We start from the raw sequence: 21713 nt of genomic DNA, 5'->3' as shown, positions 1-21713 counted from the left end.
GTGGCACTGGAGCAATGACAGCAGCAGCACTTTGGCCTTCTGGCCTGCTTGTATTCTTAACTCTCCCACTGACTGATTGTTTAGATTTAATTGGAAAGGATTCACTGGCGAAGACTGGCTTTTCCCACCAAACCAGCCCTTTATACAAAGTCAACCAACAGCGGCGGAGGTGGAGGAGAGGGAGCTGGGAGCCGCTTGATGTGGGAGGCTAATTATTTTTGATGAATTCTGACTGAGAGATTGATTCGAACTGGGAGGTTACGAGCAAGGAGAAAGCCTCTAGAAGTGGGGATTGAGGTCTCCTTGTGTGGTTTGTCTTCTGTCATTTTAGTGAAAACATAAGCGTTGTGGGGTGTGACAGTTAATCAGCAGAAAGCTCAGGTGTGTCTTCAGGTGGTTTAACTCTGTAATCCCTGCTTCTGGTCCTGTCTTTAATGCAGTCTCACCCAGCTGCAGACAATCCTCCTCCACAGCCTGCTATTGTCTCCCTTCATCCTTTGCTTGCTGAAGACAATCTGTTGATTAAAGATTTAAGATAAAAAAGGTATTAAATTTGTGCAACAAGAAAAAAAGAACGGTAGCGCTGCTTTCCAGTCAGTTCATTAATTATAACATGTTTTGTATGTTGTTTAGGATTTTCAAAATAAATGTGTTTGAGCAGTTGGGTTCAAATGATCACACATTTGGTTTATGTCTTTTTGTTTGTGCTGAAAAAACACAAAAGACTTTTTGTCAATTCATTATCTTTTTAAAAGGAAAATTGCACTCATTGTCACCGGCTCATTAACTATTGATAATGTAGTTCCCTCTTGTCTCGGTATTATCTTACTGACAGTGCAACCCTATCACCATTACAGCATGTCTCACATTACTCAGAGATCAGGATTTAAGGAAAAATTGCAATTGCAGCGTCCTGATGCAATATCTCTTTTTTAATCTACATATAAATAAACTCCTCAAAGTAGTGATCAACTAGAGAGCAATCAGATGAGGCATCAGCACAAGTATGTGGCGAATGGGCTATTTACGATGAGACTGTGACCCCCAGCTCTTCTAAATCGACCACCCTTCCTGAGAGGAGACGTGCTTTTACTGCATTCGTTCAAGTCTGTGGCATTTCTGATGACTATTCCGGTCGCTTTCGGACAGTCGTAAAGAGAGGCTGAAACTTCCAAGTCCACCTTTAATGTCTTCTTTTTATGGGAATAGCCTGTTGAGGAATTTAAAGGGATTCTGTGTTAATTGAGTGATTTACAGGAAACAGCTTTCTTTATTGTTTCACATGAACCCCTTCAAATGGAACAGCATTACCTCAATATTCAGAGGAAATTATTTTATTTTATGTAATGGTCTTTGTCTCTTTTCCAGGATCCTCCGACATCTGTATCATTAGGCCTGAGGATGGAAGAAATGATCTTCAACTTGGCCGACACGCACCTATTCTTTAACGACTTGGAGGTATGTCTATTTCTATCTTTTTAGCTACGCTATGTTCTTGATCTTCACAAATGCCTTCTGTTCACCTTGTGATGGTCTGACTGGTCAGAGGAATGTATGCCAGGAGTGGAGGAACCGTCCATCAAGAGTTTAGTGAAAGCAGCGACAACTGTTTCATAGCGTGGAGCCTGTTTCTCAGCTATCAGTCCCATAGCGGTGAAGTATTACCTCGGAGCCCGAGGGAGACCGTGACTCTTACATGTGCTGTCAGTCTCCGTCATTCCTGGGTCACCAGTGCTGCCCCCACCGCCCACCTCCTCCCCACTCCCATAGCGGCCAGCTCAATTTGTCAAGCTCTAGTGTTTCTGCGGCCGCTCTGTCTGTCTGTGTCATGCTGGGTGCTTGGTGTCGCAGTCCACCTAGACCCCGGACCCCAGCGTCACAGTATGAAACTCCCGCCATCTCCCCTCCCACTCCTCTTTGCCTCCCTGATTCATGTACGGCGAGTGTCCAGATCTGCCTCTGGGGCTTGAGGAATAGAGGGATCAAGGGTAGGGAGGTGTGTGTGAAGGGATGTTAGAGTGTCTGCTTCACTCTGGGGAGAGGTAAACGACCAGAGGGTCAGGGATGCTTATAGGCTCAGGCTGTGTGTACAGAAAAGATAGATGTCATACCCAGCTATCTATTAGTGCTCATCACATTTGAACAATAAACAAAGCAATTCATCTCAATGTTATACAACACTATAGCTCTATCCAAGTATCTGTCTACGACTTTAATTTTTGCGATTTGTGTCCCGGCCTCCTCCTCTTCCTCTCTTTCTCCCAGTGGATCTGATCCCACTGACCCAGCACTTTTCCTCAGTGTCCTGCTTTATGCCGAAACTCACAGAAGAGGAAATTGTTTTGTTTGATACTTAAGTGTGAAGAGATCTGCCAGGTCTCATTACTCACCAACGTGTTCTCGGCTGTGTTAAGTGAAGCAAACCCAAGAAAGAGGGAAAGAAAATGTTCTTACTCTCCCAGACAGACGAGTGACTGAGATTCCAAACGCAGTCATCGTGATCAAAGTTAATTGGCTGCAATTGACTGGTTAAATATTTCCTTATGCCCTGGCCATGTAGAATCCATTGTAGCTGCACTTTATTTAATAGATGTGCCCCAATCATTTACAGAAATGGCAGTTTGTGACAACGCTTAAATGTGGTTTTGCTCAACATCTGTCCTGTGTTTTGATTTCTTTTCATCTGTGATGAAACCGTTCACAGACGAATTGGCAGCTCAGGCTTCTTATAAAATCATTGAAAAATGCAACTATTATATTTCTTCTGCTCTATCTCAGGAACGAAATTATTAGATTTTGTTTTGACACTTTAAGGCTCAAGACATTTTCCAGCTAAAACTAGAGTAGTATTACGACTGAAGGAGAAACGCCTGATCCGCTGCAAGAACACTTTTTAGAACGTCCAATTTAAAGACCTCTCCGCCGACGCCGCCATGGTTGTCATTAACAATCTGACCAGAGGAGGAGTGACATTCTCTTGAAGGCATATTGATCTCTCCTCTTAAACTGAGCCTGGCCAGTCTGAGTGTTAAGTGCCAGTTCTCAGCAATGGCTAACCAGTTGTGTTTCCTCTCTGCTGATTTACAGCCGTCCATCTCAGATCAAGCTAAATAAAGTCCAACTATAAATACCACAGCCAGCAGCAGTTATGTATTTAAGCATGTGCAGAAATGCATATGGTCCATCTAATTTTGTCTAAGCCATAAAGGGAGACCCCAGAGGCTGTGCAGAAACACAGGTGCAGAGTTAGTGGCCTAACGGGGTGTGTGTGTGTGTGTGTGTGGGTGTGTGGTCAATCTAAGACTTTACACTGTTGTCCTGCCCGCCTCTGTACAAGAATATTAAATATGGACTCAGTGTCCCCTCTTCTTCACGATATGCGGAGTCCCAGATCATTTTTGCTTGTTTTAGAATGTTTTAAGATAAATTAATCTGTTTAAATTTACAAGGGGGTTGTTTACAAGCCTCTAAACATTACCGTTAATCATAATATTGAGCTGATCCACAAACTGCTCTCTGGTCTTGTGTATAAAGTGTGTGTGTGTATAAAGTGTGTGTGTGTGTGTGGGGGGGCGTTGATTGAGTGACAATTCTGAGGAAAGTCATAAAAAGAGAGAGGGCATGTCGAAGGGGTCAACAGAGATCAGTTTCACCCTTACGGCTCTCTCTCTCGTTTTTCTCTTAACCTTTTTCTGGATCAGCGCTCTCTTTTTTAATTCACCATGAGATCAAATGCTCAGCCCTTTCAAATACGGCTGTAGTGTTGTATGAACACTAACGTTTTTATCCTCAAAATTGCTCTCACTGATGGAAGTATTAGGAAAGTAATTCAAGGCAATATGATCCATATTGATGTGACCACCACTGTATTAATTTTCCTTGTAGAAGAAGTATTTAAATATCTACAGCGATAAACAAATAATCCATCATTTAAATAATTTTTACAAAATCAAAATATCTTGCAATGTGTTGATAAACAACAGCATCTTCATGGAAATGTAATATTAATATTTTAAATAATTGTTTATTTATTTGAATAATTATCGTAAGAACTATTTTAAAAATAATGTACTTTTACTCGTAAATCACTCAGATTATTTGTTGTTCATATATCTCATTTTGGAAATATAATACATTTGCCTCACTATTTTCACGCCAGCGCTGGGTGTGCGGTGGAACGTGGAGTTAATTGATGGTCTAAAGCGTATAATGAAGCCCACTGAGGCCGAGCTCCCCAGGAAGACTGACAGCTCCGCTGTGACTCAGGGTGTGAGTTTACTGAAGGTGCGCTAACGCCGAGCGCTATGTGGGAACCAGGGGCCTCTCTCTCTCGCCGTGTTCCCCCTCTCAGTGGGGTACCCCCCGTACTCCCGTTTCCCCCTTCCCTGGGTGAGAAAACAACCCTCCCCGTCTGGAGGATAAAGGGCATGGGGGCAAACCACTCACAGAGCGAGAGAGAGGAGGAAAGGTCTCTAAAGGTGGGAACATTTTAAATTAGTCCACTGATGCCTCCATGCTGTGTGCAACCCTCTCTCACCCACTTATGCACACGCAAGCTCAAAATCGTGTGCCGCAAATTCTTACGTGACACACACGTAATGTACAAACACTCATGGAAGTACCCGCTGACTCTAATTTACACACACACACACACACACACACTCCTGTGGAACAACCCTGTGACACTGTGAGCTGACTCCCTTTTATAGCTCCCAGCCTGAGTCCCAGGGTTGAGACCTCCTCTGTCACTCTCACCCAGGGGCTGCCTGTTAATGAGAGATGCTGTGAAACGCATGGTTTCCTTTTCCTAGTGGCTGAAATGGCCCTCCAGAGCCCTTCACTGTGGAGCCATTCTGTTTGTTTTATGTCCCACTGTAGAGAATCAGATCCTGTACCCGCCATTCGTATGACTGGTAGCTTTATGGTCTTTACCTTGATAGTATTTTCTTAGTATTCTACTCACAGTAAGGAGGAACATAATGGTTGCTGTGCTTTCCATTGAATCATGACATCGAGTCATTCAGTCCATCAGTCACCAACTGTACACTGTAGCTTTGTGGCACAGATGCTCATTCATATTTCAATAAAACTGAAAACCAGGAAATAAAAAAGCATTTTAATTTTTAAAATGTCTTCAGCGTACAGTTTGCTGCTGGAACCAAATCACAGCAGTGAAGTAAAAAAAGGACAATTTTCATGGTTAGTATATTTTGTCAGATGGGCTTCTTTGGTTCTGTTCACACTGATCTGGGTATTTCTTCGTGCTCCTGGCCACTGATGCAGCAGTTCTGTCACGCTCCTCGACATAACTCCATCATGTCTCGAGGCGGAGCCACTGATGTGTTTTGGAAAGACTACAGAGAGAAAGTGGAGGTTTCAAAGCCACCATGTCAATCTACGCTCCACAGAGTTCCACCTCACTTCCACCCTCTACCCACTATCCTACACAGCCGATTCACGAAGCATGGAAAATATAACATTATTGACAAATGATGATATTTAAGATTATATTTATTCTCCTGAATTAGAGAGCACCTGCTCAGCATGGTCTGTGGAGAGAGATTTGTCCAAACAGAAGTCCTCTTGGCAAAATTCATCTGTTTTTCTATGGATACGTAGGGGAAATGCTGAAACGACGATATTAATATGACATACTTGAGGTGTGGTTTGGACTTTAAATGCCAAAAATAAAAAATAATAAGAAGCAGCGTATCCATCACACATAACTCATTTATACTTTTCACTCCCAACCTATGGGGTAATTAAGTTTTTATTTAACTGTTCCAGTCATTATATTTGCAGACCACTTAAACAGAAATTCACTCTGTTCCTGAGCAAAGCGTACTCCCTCTTTTCCTGATCGTGTGAATTTTCGTAAAAGCAGCATCCACTTCTCTGTACCTGTGCTTTGTTTGGCGCCGCTGTTTGAATTCCGTGGCTGTTGAAGCACAGATTGTGGATTGGAATGAAGTGGGTTCGAAGAACTCTCCCTTTGTTACCCACATCCTGTGTTTGACCCCCAGGTAATCACAGCCCCCCACCCCACCCTCCTTTCCTCCCCCAGACAGGGGTGCCTGTGGTGGGAACGGAGAAGGAAGTTGCTGGGGGTCACAGACCGCGGGGGGGGGGGGGGGGGGGATGACAGCCACTGCCGGTGGAGTGGTGGTATTGAGAACCTGCGAACCATGGATGAGCCTTTTTCACATGGCATTAGCCTGTAGGGTCACAAGGAATGCTGTGATGACGGCTGTTATCGCTCACACTGCGGTTGCGACCACCCACCCCCACCCCAACAGCTCACCTGAGAGAGGATGAGAGAGAAGGGGGCGAGTGGGGCAGCTTGTGTCCACTAAGTGGACACTGACCTACCCTTCATGGGAGGAAAACAGGTCCAAGAGTTATTCTTGATAGCGTGGTCCTTTCTGTGTTTGGGGAGCGAGCATTGCTGACTCGGCCCGTCTTTCTTCTCCCTGACGGACTGTTGCAGTCACCACTCTGAGCTCTCTGCAGGGCTGCAGGAAGACTCGGGCCGTCATCGCTGATCGCTTAATGACAGATGCCAGGGGGAACAAAGAGGGCTCTGATAGCTTCCTCCGCGGTGAAGAGTTTTCAGCAGACTGGTGGAAAGACAGAGAGATAGGGAAAGGAAGAGAGAGTGAATGATAGAGGCGGAAACATCCTGTTTTCAATTGCGCATCCTTTTGGGCATTGTCCTTTCTAGAGGCAGACAGTTGGGTCCCTCAGATAGAAGAGGAGAATACCGCTGATTAATTCAACAGAAATATGTGGTGTTTGCTTGGGGAGTGCTTGCGATGGCTTCTGGTGGAGGGTCTTCACTTCTGAGTACAGTAGGAACATCTGGTGTGAGTTAGTGGTGATGTAGGTTCTAGAGAGACCACTGTTTGCTTGGTGAGGGGAGGATGGGGGGATTCGACGGAAAAAGACATGTTCCAAAGGTTCTAAGAAATTCTCTGACTGCCCTTCAAAGGGCCACTATCTTGAAGCCCTGTCATTCCATTGTTCATTTTATACAAACAAAATAATAGCAGCATGATACTTTTCCTTCAAGCTTTCCAATGAGTCTGTGACTTGATGATAATTACTTTTTTTTTATCAAGTCCTGCATGCATATTTATGAGCTACTTTAATGCTAATAAAACAGAAACAAATTATTTATTTATTTGCTCTCCGCATTCTCGGTGTGCCTTTTACACAGATGTTTTATTTATTAGGCATTTCATAATCCACCACACCGTTGTGTTTCTTTCCATCCGAGCCAATTGGGCTATACGATTGTACTTAACTGACTTGAACCTCAGCATCCACGGCTCTGTGGTGTTTACGAGGCCTTCAAGTGCCTCCTAATGAGTATGTGTGAGGGTTACTGTACAACATTGCCCACAGTCACCTCCTCTATTAGCCTTCCCTGTCCTCCCAGGAAGCCAGCGCAGAGGTTTATGCCAGCCCCAGCTGGAAACAGTAATTGTTGGAGTCTGTGCGTTCTTCCAACAACCCCCTCCCCATGTATTCACTGCACACACACAGAAAAACATCACGCTCAGTTCGGCTGTTAATTAGACATTATAATATCTACAGAATTAAAATGCGAATACATTTACACTTTTTTTGAACCCCGTGGTGAAATTCTTCCTGCATTTGACCCGTCCTTAGTTATTAATGGGCAGTGGGGGTTCAGAGCACCCAAGAGCAACTGGGGGTTCACTTCGACGTGGAACTATGGGGGGAGCGGGGATCGAACCGGTACCTCAAGGATCCATGACGACCCACTGAGCTACAGCCGACCCCAAACAAAGAACTGTAAGGGTTACAGTGTATTTTTCTTGGCCATTTTAATTTGTGTTTTAACACTTCACATTTGTTGAGGTTTGATGTGTTTATTAGCGTTGAGGATTTGGGAAAAGTCCATGACAAATCATTCATAATCAGGCAGCAATTATAATGACCACAGTTAGACCTAATTACTGAGACATATTGATGTGTTTCGGGTCATGTTGGAGTTCTGGCTCTGGCACCTTAAGTAGGCCCTTAATTAACATGCTGAGTAATACGGTTCTCACATGGCTGTTTTGATCCATGCTGGCTGTCAGACTCTGAAAGAAACACATTATAGGGGAAGAAGAAACATGAGGAACTATTGTCATCAGACAAGGTACCAGGAGACAGCGTGCAATTAGGCAATGATGTACCAAACCAGAGCTTTGCTGACAGCTGATTGGCAAGTAATTACTGGATAACAGAAGCCTTCCACTCACTTGCACCAGAATGCTTTGAAAGAAGGCTTTATGAGGCGCTTAACCCAGGGTGCAGTTCTTGTTTTCCTAAACAAACAGACATGCCTAAACAACTTAAGAAATTAAGCACACCAATACTTCTGGCTTGGGTTTCGCTCTGAGAAAAGATTTGGGGGATAATTTGTGAACATAAATTATCCACAAGTTTGTTGGCAGCAGATCTCCAAGCTGGGACAAATTACTGCTTTCTTCAACTATTAAAGATCTGCCGGTGATTGTCTCGAAACAGATTAGGCAAACAGAGCTGAGAGCCCCCGCCAGCACCACGTCTCCAATTGGCATCTCCTGGAACGTGGGGCTCAGAGCTCGCTCCATGTGAGGTCACTTTGGACTCTATCCCCCAGCCTTTACCCGCCGCTCACCACCATCCCCACCTCTCTAGCCCTCCACCCCCTTATCGGGGTGCCGGAGCCCCGGAGAGGAGGGGAGAGGGGTCACGGGGTCAAAGTCTTTTCCTCTTTGGATCTCAGGGCTTGCTGGGAGAGGCTTGGCGAGAGAATGGCTGCATTAGAGCAGAGGTTGGGGGTCAAGATTTTAATTCTGTTAAAGAACAGCTGGTTTGAGTTTCTCCTCACGTCGCTCTTCCCTCCCTTTCCCCACAAATCCAGGGAGATGAAAAATTTGTTCAGAGGGGAACCAGTAAAATAAAAAAAGGTTTACAGTCCAAAGCCCTTACCCTTACCCTGCTCTAGCATTAGAGAGGAATGCAATAACGTCAGCATTTGGCCTCAGTTAGATTGACTAAAACAAGGAAGTCCTTTCTGTGCTTTGGTGTCTTAACAGCCGGATGAAACTTAATTAAAAAGCTTAAAAAATTGGGAGGGATTTTTCATACTTGAGACCGGAGGAATTCTCTCCCTCAGGTTTCCATTTCAATGAGAAATTATTATTTCTCACGTAACTTTAAACAGGTGAGGCTGACAATGATTGGCAGCTACACAACACATTTAAAATGTGTAGCTTTCCAGATCAATTATTGAAATGACCTCGTAGAGATATCAATACGTTGTCTGTTGTTCATTCGAGATCAGAGCTGACTGAAACAAATTCAGAGTTTGACGTCACATTCAATTTCACAGCCTTTTGCTCGTAACAAGGCTATTGCTCAACTACTGTTGGCTAAATTGCTAGCCACCACACGTTTTAGCCAAAAGAAGCCCTGCTAGTCCGTCTGCTCTGCCCCGAGTGAAATGTGTTGATCTCAATGCCAAAGCAGGGCTCCCTCACATCTCTAGCTGGCTGAGGGGGACGCAGAGAGGCGATGAAGGGGGAGGCTCTACAGCTCTCCTATAAATGGAAAACTAATAACAGATTTTTTCGTCTGCTTTCTCCTGCGCTCCTTTGCCGGCTGACTGGCCCCGGGGCTGTGTTGGTGTGTGGCGCAGCAGCAATCAGAGGTCATAATTTCATTGGCGGTTAGCATCAGGTTCAATTTTTCTAGTAGGTTACATTTGCCAGAAAGTCTGGATTGTGTTACTGTGTACCGGCGGAATCAGTGCAGAGCTGCAGAATCCCTCTACCTTTCCAAGAGGAGCCAGGCACCCCCAAAGGGGAAGAAGAGTGCGCACACATGTTTAGAGATGCACACACAGACGCATGCACAGGCCTTAGTGCTTTAGGGCTCTTTATACATTTAGCTAGCCTACATACACCCTTCTACTGTCTGTATATATATATCAGTACTCGCAGACATAGCTGTTCAAATGCCAACCTGGGGAGAGTTTGGAGTTCTGGATTGAGGCTTAATTGGTTATGTCTGTGCGTGTGCATATCTTTAGACCCCTCTAGTGGTCGCACTCCATTCTGACTAATGATGAGGTTAGTTTTTGTTTGGACGGAGGCGGCATGGGCGCAATGGAAGAAAAATGTTGAGAAGTTATTTCAAAAGATATAAAGATAAAGTCAAGGCGAATGGGATTAAGAGGGAGGTGTCCCGCCAAGGCATACATTCCTGAATGAATATGTTGTTTCCAGTGAGAAATTCCGGGGAACATGTCGGGAGAGTCCTTTCCCAAGGAAAGTTTCTAAAAGTGTAACTGGTGTGTAGATCCTACATGACTCAAAGTATTTGTGTTGGTTCTTCCAGGAATGTGACCAGGTCCACATCGACGATGTGTCCTCCGATGACAACGGCCAGGATCTGAGGTACAACACTGGAACACTTACGTTCTTGATTGTCGAGTCAGAATGAACTTGGCCATTTGCATCAATGTCGGCGTGGCTTGTGCTGACACATTATTTTTGCGTTCTTGTCTCAGCACGTATAACTTCGGCGCTGACGGTTTCCACGCAGCGGCGACTAGTGCCAATCTATGTCTGGCCACAGGCGTGCGGGGAGGCGTGGACTGGATGAGAAAACTGGCTTTCCGCTACAGACGAGTAAAAGAAATCTACACCACCTACAAAAATAACGTCGGAGGTAATCCCCAACAAGCAGATCCATCGAGTAGAAATGAGTTTGCAGATGAACGCTCCCTCATTCGTGTGGGCGTTTGCGTGAGTGTCTGCCCGTGTGTTCTGAGAGCACACATGCAACACCACTTGGTTTAGGGTACATTTTGAAAATGTCAGTGGTATTCTGAGGGCTGGTCCAACCCAAATAATGTTACCCTGCGTTTCAGGTCTGCTGGGCCCGGCCAAAAGGGAAGCCTGGTTGCAATTGCGAGCAGAAATTGAAGCCTTGACGGACTCCTGGTTAACACTGGCACTGAAAGCACTAACATTAATCCACTCAAGGTAGGACTCCAGTGAGGAAAATTGTACCCAGTCCCATACCGCACATTTACAAACTCTCATGCGGTGTAAATAAGTCAACTCCATATTTCTAAGCTATTAAAGAAAACGCCGGTGCTCTTCTGGATAGATTTTGTCTTTTGATATTTGAAAGTGTGCTGAGAGATCTTTAAAAGGAAGCTGTGATTCAATTCTTCACTGCATGACATTTTTGAAGCACTTGATACATTGCACACTGTGTTTTCTCCCCCCCCCCCCCCCCCCTCCGAGTGATGTAGAATGATGTCATCCCTTTGCTCTCCTTTTGTCTCTCCACTGCAGGTCAAACTGTGTCAATATCCTGGTGACCACCACGCAGCTCATCCCTGCCCTGGCTAAGGTCCTGCTCTACGGCTTGGGGATAGTCTTTCCTATCGAGAATATTTATAGTGCAACCAAAATAGGTGAGCCATAAAGTGTGATTTCAAACCTCCTTTGCTTTGTCTGCTGCCATCACCTTGGGACATTAATGCGTGTTGCTTTAGCTTGGTGAGTGTAAAGAATTAGGACACACGTGCTGTCTAAGTGATGTGACGGAGGCGTGGATGGGGTGGGAGATTCAGACACCGGAGAGGGTTGATGTTCTTCTATGAAGGAATAGGCCTAATCAGCCTGGGATTATTTTCCTGGAGCTGGGCCTGCGCTGGGCCTCCCCAGGCCTCTCCTGTTCAGTCTCTGCATATGAAACCACTTCTGCACATTTATGTCATTCCACAGCAACAAGACCCCCGCTCTTCCTCCTCCTCCTTCTCCAATCGCCCCCCTCTCCCTCCAGTCCTTCCCCTTCTTCACTGCAAAATAAACATCAAGCTTCACTCCCGCAACGTTTTCGGGGCCCATCGGCGCAGAGTTAGAGCGGAGTGTGGCTCAGGGCTCCTCGGAGCGTTAAGCGCACTGGTCCCCCCAACCCGACCCTGTGGCATGCAAGAGTGATTTTGGCTGATTTAAGGCCATTTGTCCCATGGTTGAGGAGCAGAAGGGAAGAGTTAATGCTTTTCAGATTGCCTTTATCTTAGGCCTGATCTTATCAAGTCTCCTCGCTGAGCTCAAAGTGTTTACACTCTGCCCTATTTTGTGTGTGTGTGGTGTTTTTAAAGGGGCTCTTGTCACCCTGCGCCTTTGAATCAACTTGCCGGTGTTTAGTGTGGGTCCATGCAAGTGCTTTTGTATCTGTTTGCATCCACTCAACGCTCCACTAACTTCCTGCTGTCGACTCCCCCACAGGGAAGGAGAGCTGCTTTGAGAGAGTAATTCAAAGGTTCGGGAGGAAAGTTGTTTACATTGTTGTTGGAGATGGTGTGGAAGAAGAGCAAGGCTCAAAAAAGGTAAGACGTCTTGGAATAATAGATACCACATACTGTCTATAGAGTCCTCCGGTGAAAACATTCATCACAAATACACCATAAAAGGACTTTCCGTTAGGTCAGGAGTTCATTGTGAATGCTCACAGAACACAAAACATACCTGCCATACTTTTCCAAAGAAAGGAGTCAGCGCTCTAGCTCTTTGCTTTCATCCGTTTATCCTCCTATAGGGCGTCCAGGTACAAGAGAGAAAGTCTGTAGTGTGTAATCAGTGCTCTTCCTCCGCCATCTCAGGTTTACAGAGCAGGGGAGGGTAGATGGCATAATTATATATTCCTGCTCGGTGCCCTGAGCAGCGTGAATGCTGTGTGTGTAACGCTAGCCCTCTCAGGCTTGTTGAAGGCACATTGTAAAAAGAGCGCGCATAAAGGAGACTTAAATCATTGTTGATGAAAGTAGAACATGTCGTGCAATGCTAATCCCGCTAGCACGAGGCGGTATCCAGCGGTATCTGTTCAGAGGAATCTGACGTTGCCCTCACCTGTCGGCTCTTGCAGCACAATTTGTGTGTTCAGCGGTTCAGCAAAGTTTGGATGGACACCAAATGCAACAAGTATATATTCATTAGCAAATTAATCAGCGGCCCAAGAGCATATTTTACTGACAGTTACAGCCACAGTGTCAGCGTGTAGACACGGAGTTTCCCTTTGAAAAGCCTCCAGCTCCCTATTCCCCTGTTTTTCCGTAAACAACGGGGAGAAGTGTGAGGACAGATGAAGAGCGATTAGGAAGAAGTAGCTACCTTCATCCCGGAGAAGTGTGTAAAGCAATAGCTCTGTATTATGCAAAGCAAACACACCCTGGGAATATGGTCTAGAGGGATGATTGTGGAAAAAGATGCAAATATCTTTTTTCTCAGTCTTGAGTTGTTGGATTGTGACATTGATGGAAGGAAAAGGCGTGAGTGGTGCGAGTCCCACCGCACGGCATGCGGTAAAAGGTTTCTATGTCAACATCACAGAGGACTTGAAATAACACAACAATTTCACCCGTCAGGAGGCACACATCAGACGTGACATTGTGTGAAACTACAAAAGCACACGTCTAAAAGTTCTCTCGCGCCTCCGTTCCTCCACCTCTAAAGAAGAGTCCACGATCCCCGACACAATTCTGTAATTCAGTTATTACCATCGCCTCAGAGAGAAGGCGGAGATAGCATCAGCAGCTTTTAAAACTTAAAAGCAAAGACAATTTACAAAACAAAAAGCAAAGAGCTTTTTAAGGGTCAGTGCAGGCTCTCCTAAGCGGAACATATGCCTGGGAGAGGCCATACCTTTGATAAGGGGAGTGTAATGGGCTCCGCACACTGAGGAGCCGAGGACTCTACCTGACAAGCTCCTTTCATGCTCTGCGACTCGGGTTTCTGCCCCCGTCCTCTGCTTGGGAACAACAGCTCATTTGCACTGTCCCAAACACACACTGGCAGGAAGGAGGCTCATTCAAAAGACCCTGTGGGGAGTTCACTGGTGTTGAGCTGGGAGACAGCCACTGGATAAGTGTTCTGGTTTAAAACTACTTGTTCATGCTGGAGAGAAATGAGGTAGAGGTACAGACGTACTCTGTGGCCGCAAAGACGTGTGCACGGGGGAGCGAGAGGTGCAGCTGGCGCGTGTTATTGGTATGATTGCTTTAACTGGGGAAAGGACCAGGCTTTCTCCATTCATTGGATGTATTAGCTGGGGTGTAAAGAGGAAAATCTTCTTGGCACTTCTTACAAGTGCTTCGATATAAAAATATATATATTTAAATAGATTATTATGTCCATTATCTTTTAATAATAACTCAGCTTGAAAATGCCCATTACAGTTTCCCACAGATCCCAAACATCTTTTAATTTGCTCTTCTGATTTTAATCGATCCATTCAGTCATTCATCAAAGCAACAAAAAAAGAAAAAACGGAGTTGTTTTTTTGCTTTGAAAAATGTTTTAAAATCAATTAATTGTCTAATTGATTCAGTTGTGAAATGTGTTTTAAATCCAACGTGTTTATTCTTCCTCAGCACAACATGCCCTTCTGGAGGATCTCCAGCCATTCAGACCTCATGGCTCTCCACCACGCTCTAGACCTGGAGTACTTGTAGCACTACACCACCACCCGGCTCCGCCTCAGCACACCCTGCAACCTTTCACCTTCGCCCTCCGTCCCCGTCCCACGCTTGCCACAGAACCTACAGCTCAGAAAAAGACCCCCCTGTGCGGCCTGGCGTCTGTCTTCCACTACACAGGAAGAAAAAAAGAGGAGAATGGAGAAAAAAGAAAAGAAGAAAGGCTGAGCACACGGTTATTGTGCTGACATATGGTCACACTTCGTCTTAACCCTAAACTTTTTTTTCTCTCTCTCTGGAAGCGAAGGAGAGAGCTGAATTTACGGCGCTGCAGCTGCTTGCCCTGGTTACTGTGAATTGGCCGTTTTCTGAAGCTGTCAAAGTGTTTTACGGCCCCCTGTCTGTGCCGGGACTCTGTCGGGGTTCACACCTGTGAGGAGAGCCGAGCTACTGATGGCCCCGCCCGCCTCGCCTCACCTCGCCACAGGACTCCAGTAAACCACAGGCCCACGACTACTGGTGGTGACATCTCTCCCCCGTCCCTCTAGCTGTCCGCCTCCGGTCTCTCTCTGTTCCTTATCTGTCGACCTACTTCTCCGTCTGTCCTCCGTCACGGGACCGTCAGACGGAGCGACGGCTCCCGGGAGCCCCGTGCTTGTTATTTATGAACGGAGACTTTGTGAGTGGCAGCGTGCCACCGAGAAGGCACCTCGACGACAAAAGACTCGTGCCTTTTACAAAGTCCCGTCGACACCGCAGCGAGAGGAAGACGACCACGGAAGGAACACACAAAAAATGGGGGAGTTTTCTAAATATTTAAGGAAAATTACAAAAAAACTTTATTTACAATGCTGAGACAATCGTGTATAGAGGAAATCTTTTTTGTGTGTGTAAGTTTGTAATCACTGGACTATTCCTTCCTATATTCATTTAGGTACGTGCTCTTGAAAGGTGGCAATGCTTTATCATTAAAGTACAAAAAAAATAATTATTAAAGGCATCCCATCGCACATGAGCTTGTGCGACGCCTGAAAGTGTTGATGTGTTCAAATTTTGTTCAGTAAACAAATCTGTAGATAAAGGGATTTTGTGATAAATTGTTTTGTCAAGACCAAAAGCATGGATGTCAAGTGTCAATGACCTTTCATTTAATTCGGTGATGTTTCTCATCCTGACAGGAAACGTCAGTCACATCTTTATACGGCATAACAGGTCTCCTCTACTGCAAGTCCTTCTAGACTCATATTTTAAAGGGAAAGAGGCATTTGTCTTTTTGGGGGGTGTTTGTTATTCAGAATGGTAGCTCACAACTTTTATCCTTACGGCATTTCACCGGCCTGCAGCCCGAACCCCATACTCATTAGGAAGCAAACTTAATCCTGATGTTTGTCGGTGTGGAAGTGAGAAAACTCACAACTTCCTAAGAGCCATTTTAACACAATGAAATTGAAAAAAAATCCGAGATTTGACAAGCAGGCTTGAATAGGTTTTATTATCTTTTATACAAGCGCTATAACAACTTGTACAGCGAGCGTAATTTTGTATGATGTAGTGTTTTTATTTCGACTTATAAAATACATTCTGTGTCCCACTTTGAAATAGTTGAGAGACATAAAGCCCTTTCCATAACGCTTCTCCGTCTGTGGATGTGGGAATCACGACGAACATTGAGAGAGAAGCCGCTGGCGTGGAGGCTTCGTGAACATACAGGACATGTGCTATCGACTGTGAATTTCTTAAGCAGAAACCCGTTCGTTGTGTTTCTAATTTTCCCTCATTTGCACATGATCACTGTCAGCCTTTACATTTCAATTTGGATCCCCCTCACGACCCCCACCCCACCTTCTCAAAACAACTTCTCCCCCCCGCTCTATCTCTATCTACATCTTGCTGCTAGGTCACGGTAACGGTAGGTAACTAGAGGAAATGTTTTATAGATTCATACGGCACGCTTTTTTTATTATGTTGCAAACATAAATGCAAACTGGAAATACTTTACACTACATGGGCCTCATTGTGAAACGCAAACGATTGTTGTGTCTGCAAAATATGTGTACAGATGTTTTTGACATTATTATTTGATTGTGTTTAAATTAATAAAACTGATTTGTGAACTGTTACATGTTGCCCTCTGATTGTTTTTATTTATTTAAATCTACCATTTAAAATATTTTGTAAAAAAAACAGTGTAGGTGCAAAACACAGTTTAACGCTGACATTAACATTCACCACCACACGCCACGCCATGGCTTATATTTACATCTGAACTTGACCTGTTTGCACTTTTGTAAAGTTAAACAAATGTAACATATGTCAAAAGATGAGGATTATTTCACACCACAGATGTTTTTTTCTTGTTTATTTTTTGTCTTTCTAAAATAAATATTGGACAATTTTTTTGTTTGTGGACAATATATATATATTTTTAAACTAGTTTCCATTGTGTGTTAATAGTACTGGAATGATGTTATATCTGCCCCCAGTGTCCAGAGACTGGGACTGATGTCACAGGCCTCGACCACTAATCCCAGCAGGAAGCAAACAGAAACTGGAGCTGGTGCCAGTCTAGACCAAACAACATGCCCCCCCCCCGCATGCTAATGACTTCCTTTAAATCTGCACACTATAGCTCGCACAAATGAAATACTTCGTAGAACAAGGCTACAACTGAATGACAGGCATGCTTTTGTTTTGGAATAACTAACGTGACTTTAAGAGGACTCTTAACACATTTGTGTTTGCATTTCTATTCAATATATATTTTTCATAATTCCTGTGAGCCGATGATCGATTTTCATACGTCACCCATTTTTGAAGCTCGCCAAGCCAACCCTCAGCCCAGTATTCGTAATAGTTCTCGCCACATAGCATATATATCTGGAGGAGCCTCCATGTGTAATTAACGTAAATCAAACAGCTCAAAGTCATACAGAGCTGAGTTAGTTTTAATAACACATGACAAATATTTATGAGGCATATTTTATGAGGTGGTCACAGCTAAGACAGTGCAGCCTGTAACACTAGCCTGGACGGGGAAGAGAGTGTCCGGCCCCCAAAACCACGTTGGACAATTAAGCATGCACGGAATATTTTTTAGAGCCGCACGGCCCGTTTAATATCCAGATCAATTATGTTTTCAGATGGAGTGGGAGTGATGGTCGGGATGAGGCGTGTGCGTCTGCCAGGCTGGACAAAGCAAGTCGGGCCGCAACCGCCGGAATGTGCCGGCACAATGCCCCCTGATGTGCTTTTTCCATATCCGAACAGCTGAAAGCCAAAGTAGTGTCTGTGGTCCTGACTGGCTGTCTTACCCCGAGAGGAGAGCCGCTCTCTCTCTCTCTGCAGCACAGAATAGAGGTCTGTTCTCTCTGATAAGTTTCCCCGATGCTCAGAGAGACCTGGCAGAAAAACTCAGACACAAGCAGACCAGACATTTTGTGAAAGAGAAAGTGGGTGTTGCGGCCCGTCGGCCAGCCGCTCTGGCTGCTCACGCAAAACAAACCCCGAAGGGAACCAGAATAAGACCGAGATCGTGTCTGTACGACTTCTACCTGACTTACAGTCCTCCACCAGAACTTTGATCCTCTGTGAGATTTATCCTCCTTTGATGTTGTTGAGGATCCGGTGAACATGTCATGTGCTTGCTTTTCTTAGATATTGGTGTTCCTGTGCTTTAATCGGGCTCACAGTAACCATGTAATTCTCAAGAGCCCTGATCTTCGGTGAACTCCCATCAACCCCCTTGTGGAAATAAAGGGGCCATTACCTCGCAGGTCCTCTGTTGGGCATTCCTCTCCGGGACGTCCCAGCAAAGCACCCGCCCCCCATAAAACTGTACTGCAATAATAAACAACGCCATTGGTGATTTACGACCTTGCCCAGACAGTGATTTCATGCAGATTTCCATAGAAGGGGGCCTCTGACGGTGCATCACAATTGAACTAATATTGTATTACATGCATATCAAACTCCCCCCCCCCCAAAAAAACCTGATCCGCCACATCTCTTTTATGAGCAGGAAGCCTATTAATAGGCCTGTGTTCTCCTCTTGTTGTCTAGTGTGTCCAAAGTTAGGGGAAGTTGTCTCTGGAGCAAGCAGATGTCCTCAGATTGAGAGAATAAGAGAAAGAAGGGAGGCATCATGTCTCCATCCTCAGCAGAGCTGCAAGGAGTTTCTGCTCAATCTAAGAACCAAGAGGACTCGCTGTTGGGCAGTTTCAATCTGCATTTCTTTATTCCTGGTAATGCTGTTCGTCTGGAGGCCGGAGAGACAACAGCTGCTGCTGCTGCTGACTGCAGCTCCTCCTTCTCCGGTGGTTTCCAGCCGAAGACGAAGGCTCCTCGCTCCTCTTCAGAGTGCAGGGCTCATGTGGCCCTCGCGAGCAGCGAGGGCCACATGAGCCCTGCACTCTGGAGTCACGCTGCGGCTAAACTAGGCCCTTTGTTTACTGTTTGTTTATTTCTCAGTTACTGTGATTTGACAGGCAGACTGGGGCACGGACAGCTGGTAATCAGGAAGCTGTGGATGCCAGCAATCCCAGCCAGGAGTGTCAACTCCGAAGGGGTCAGGCGTCCGCAGCTATGCCTGTCCCACACGGACCAGGCATTCCCAAGTGAGTCTAGACTGCGACAAAGTTATGCATATACGTTGGTGGAGAGTTTGAGTCTGATTGGTGTAGAAAAAGATTTGGTTTTAATGGGCGTGCAGAGTGGTTTACGACTTAAAGAGGTCACACACACACACACACACATACACATGCAGACAAAAACTGATGAGGAAATTATATTTGCAATATATTAGGGGTTTCCAGAATCCAGCATTGCAAATGATGTGTTATTCTTTTATAAGTAGTTGTTTTGACAAATCCCATGCTGTTTGAATAAAGCTCTGAGACACAGGGGCAGCCTTTGTCTCTCATCGCGCGTGTGCGCGACGCGAGCGCAGCAGGAGTTGCTGCAAATGTTGTAAATCAGAAACATGTTGACATGTTTGTCTTGTCTGCCAGTCATCAAGATGCTCTATTTATTTTTATATTCAAAGTAACTTCTTTGGGAGTTGATGCAGTAACTCCTGTGTGCAAAAGAAATAATGACTTGTTCACCAAGTGCTGCAGTTTAGCAGCTCCTTCGGTTCATTCACGGAGCAGATTCATCAACAGAGGCACACGTTCACATCGCCTCTCACCGCGGCTCATAACCAACATGAGGTCGTAGTGTTGCGTTGCCAGGGCCCAGGGCCCAGTCTGCCCAACCGCACCACTGCTCCACCTGCGTCTGCGGTCAAACACACACACACACACACACACACACACACACACACACTCCCTCATGTTTACTGGGCCCACCGCGCCATTCCATTTGAAGGTGAGTGGCAGAGATTTATATGGCAAGCTAAGGCCACCCTACAACTGTGAGGGTGGGTGTGTAAATGTGCACATGGAGGACTTCTGAGCTAACTGAGCTATGAGCTACCGGGTCCCTGAGGGTTTATTTGGCTGCCGCTGCCCCTCCAGACCTCCCTGTATGCGCTGTGTGTGTGAGCATGTGCAGCGTGTTTATGTGTGTTTGCCCGCGCTCAGAAAGTGTACGTGTGTGTTTGCTATAGGACCTCCCTCTCGGGTGTTAATTGGGCTGGCTCTCCCAAGTCGGGTCCCGGACCCGGGCCGAGCTCCCTCGCGTCGAGCAGCAGAAGGAGCCTCTCAGCCAGTTCAATAAACTCGATGTCATCCGGTTAATAAAACAGGCTTGCGTCCCACCTTGGCTTGTTTTCGCTCAATAAGTCACGGGTGATGTTATTTTTTCTATAAGTAGAAATGAAGGAAAGGTGAACCCCGTTTCAGAGGTGTTCTTTTTCCTCTTGGTCCCACTGCTGCTTTGTGTCCTGAAATTCTACAGCAGAAATTAATTATTTAATTATTTTACACAAGCTACGGCCACGTGGATATATTATGTAACCTTACTTCAGGAAGAAAATACAATTTGAGAATAAAAATATTTTGTAATATTGTGTCAGTAGGCTACTGAGGTGTGGCCCAGTGACATGTTTCCTAAATATCTAAAAGGTCAATTCATCTGATTATTAAATCCAGTATGAGCAAAGTATTGTAACTTTGTACTTTTTTTCCAATATTACTGCCAATCTCAAAACAACGCGGGGATAGCGACATCTCTGGAAAATCCCCAGAACACGCTGTCAACAGACAATTTCTTCGGTAGACAAGTTCTGTGGATTAGAGAGTAACCCTGACATGTTGTCGTTGTTGTTGTTGTTGTTGTTTTTGGCATTTTAAAACATATTTCTAAATCTGTGAGCTGCACAAGTAATATTCGTTTTAACTTTATTGTATTGTAATCTCCAAATAATTAAAAGGCCTGTGCACACATAACTACAGCTATTTGCATTCATACCACTGAGGATAAGTAGATACATATATTTGTGTCATCAACCTTTGAAATAAATAAAAAGACTCAGAGAGACACTTATCTTGGAAATACAACAGAGCGACATGGAGAGTTGTTTGCATGTTTCTCTCTCTCTCTTGGTATATTTTCCTGTTCTTGGGCCCATTCTGCCCTAGTAGGAATGTTACGTTCCAGTTGGCTGGAATGGTTTCTTTGCTCTGAGCCGGGGACACGGAGGAGATGGAGGGGCAACACGGGGCCGAGGAGCCACTGGGACAAGAGAAAACATGTTATATCCTGGGTGACTCTGCTCTTCTGGGGGATTAAAAAGAGTTGAACTGGTGGACGAAGGACAGCAAAGTGGTTAGTGACATTTCTGGTCAGGGAATATGGCAACCGGCAACTTGGAGCCACGCCAAGTTACCCGGCCTGGCCAGAAAATGCTAAAAAGGCCAAGAGAGTTTAAACAAACGGGGGTGCTGGCTAGCGGAGGGGAAAGAAGGGGAAGAGAGGGGAGGGCGGGGGGAGGAGGAGGAGGAGGAGGAGGAGGGGGGGGGGGTGTCCAGGGGGACAGATCTGTTAACCATCAGTGGTTGCGTTTCATCCTGCCGCCCCTCTCCAAACCCTTCAAGGGAGGCTTTGTGTACCTGCTCCTCAGACAGGAGCTGGGAATTTGGGGAACAGGAAACCAAGGCTTCACCCCACCCCCCTCACACACACACACACACACACACACCCACACACACACTCACACACACACACACCACACTCACCCCCTGCTATGCCCTCTCTTGTATGCCACCTCTGCCCTCTGATC

At 45.4% G+C, this 21713-nt stretch overlaps 1 protein-coding gene across 8 annotated transcripts in view; it reads left to right on the top strand.

The window, feature by feature from the left end:
• The window catches only part of eya1 (EYA transcriptional coactivator and phosphatase 1), a 40632-nt gene extending 24018 nt beyond the window's left edge, over window positions 1-16614 (top strand). For all 8 annotated transcript variants that reach the window (XM_056434168.1, XM_056434167.1, XM_056434166.1 and 5 more), the window contains 7 exons: window positions 1369-1458; window positions 10399-10457; window positions 10571-10731; window positions 10934-11048; window positions 11367-11488; window positions 12309-12409; window positions 14450-16614. In XM_056434168.1, the coding sequence (XP_056290143.1) occupies window positions 1369-1458; window positions 10399-10457; window positions 10571-10731; window positions 10934-11048; window positions 11367-11488; window positions 12309-12409; window positions 14450-14530 (729 nt within the window). In that variant the 3' untranslated portion in view covers window positions 14531-16614. The remainder of the gene's footprint in view (window positions 1-1368; window positions 1459-10398; window positions 10458-10570; window positions 10732-10933; window positions 11049-11366; window positions 11489-12308; window positions 12410-14449) is intronic.
• Window positions 16615-21713: the final 5099 nt, after the last annotated feature.

This window comes from Pseudoliparis swirei, chromosome 16 (genome assembly GCF_029220125.1).
Source record: "Pseudoliparis swirei isolate HS2019 ecotype Mariana Trench chromosome 16, NWPU_hadal_v1, whole genome shotgun sequence".
Classification (NCBI taxonomy): Eukaryota; Metazoa; Chordata; class Actinopteri; order Perciformes; family Liparidae; genus Pseudoliparis; species Pseudoliparis swirei.
This window is presented reverse-complemented; position numbering and strand designations above follow the sequence as displayed.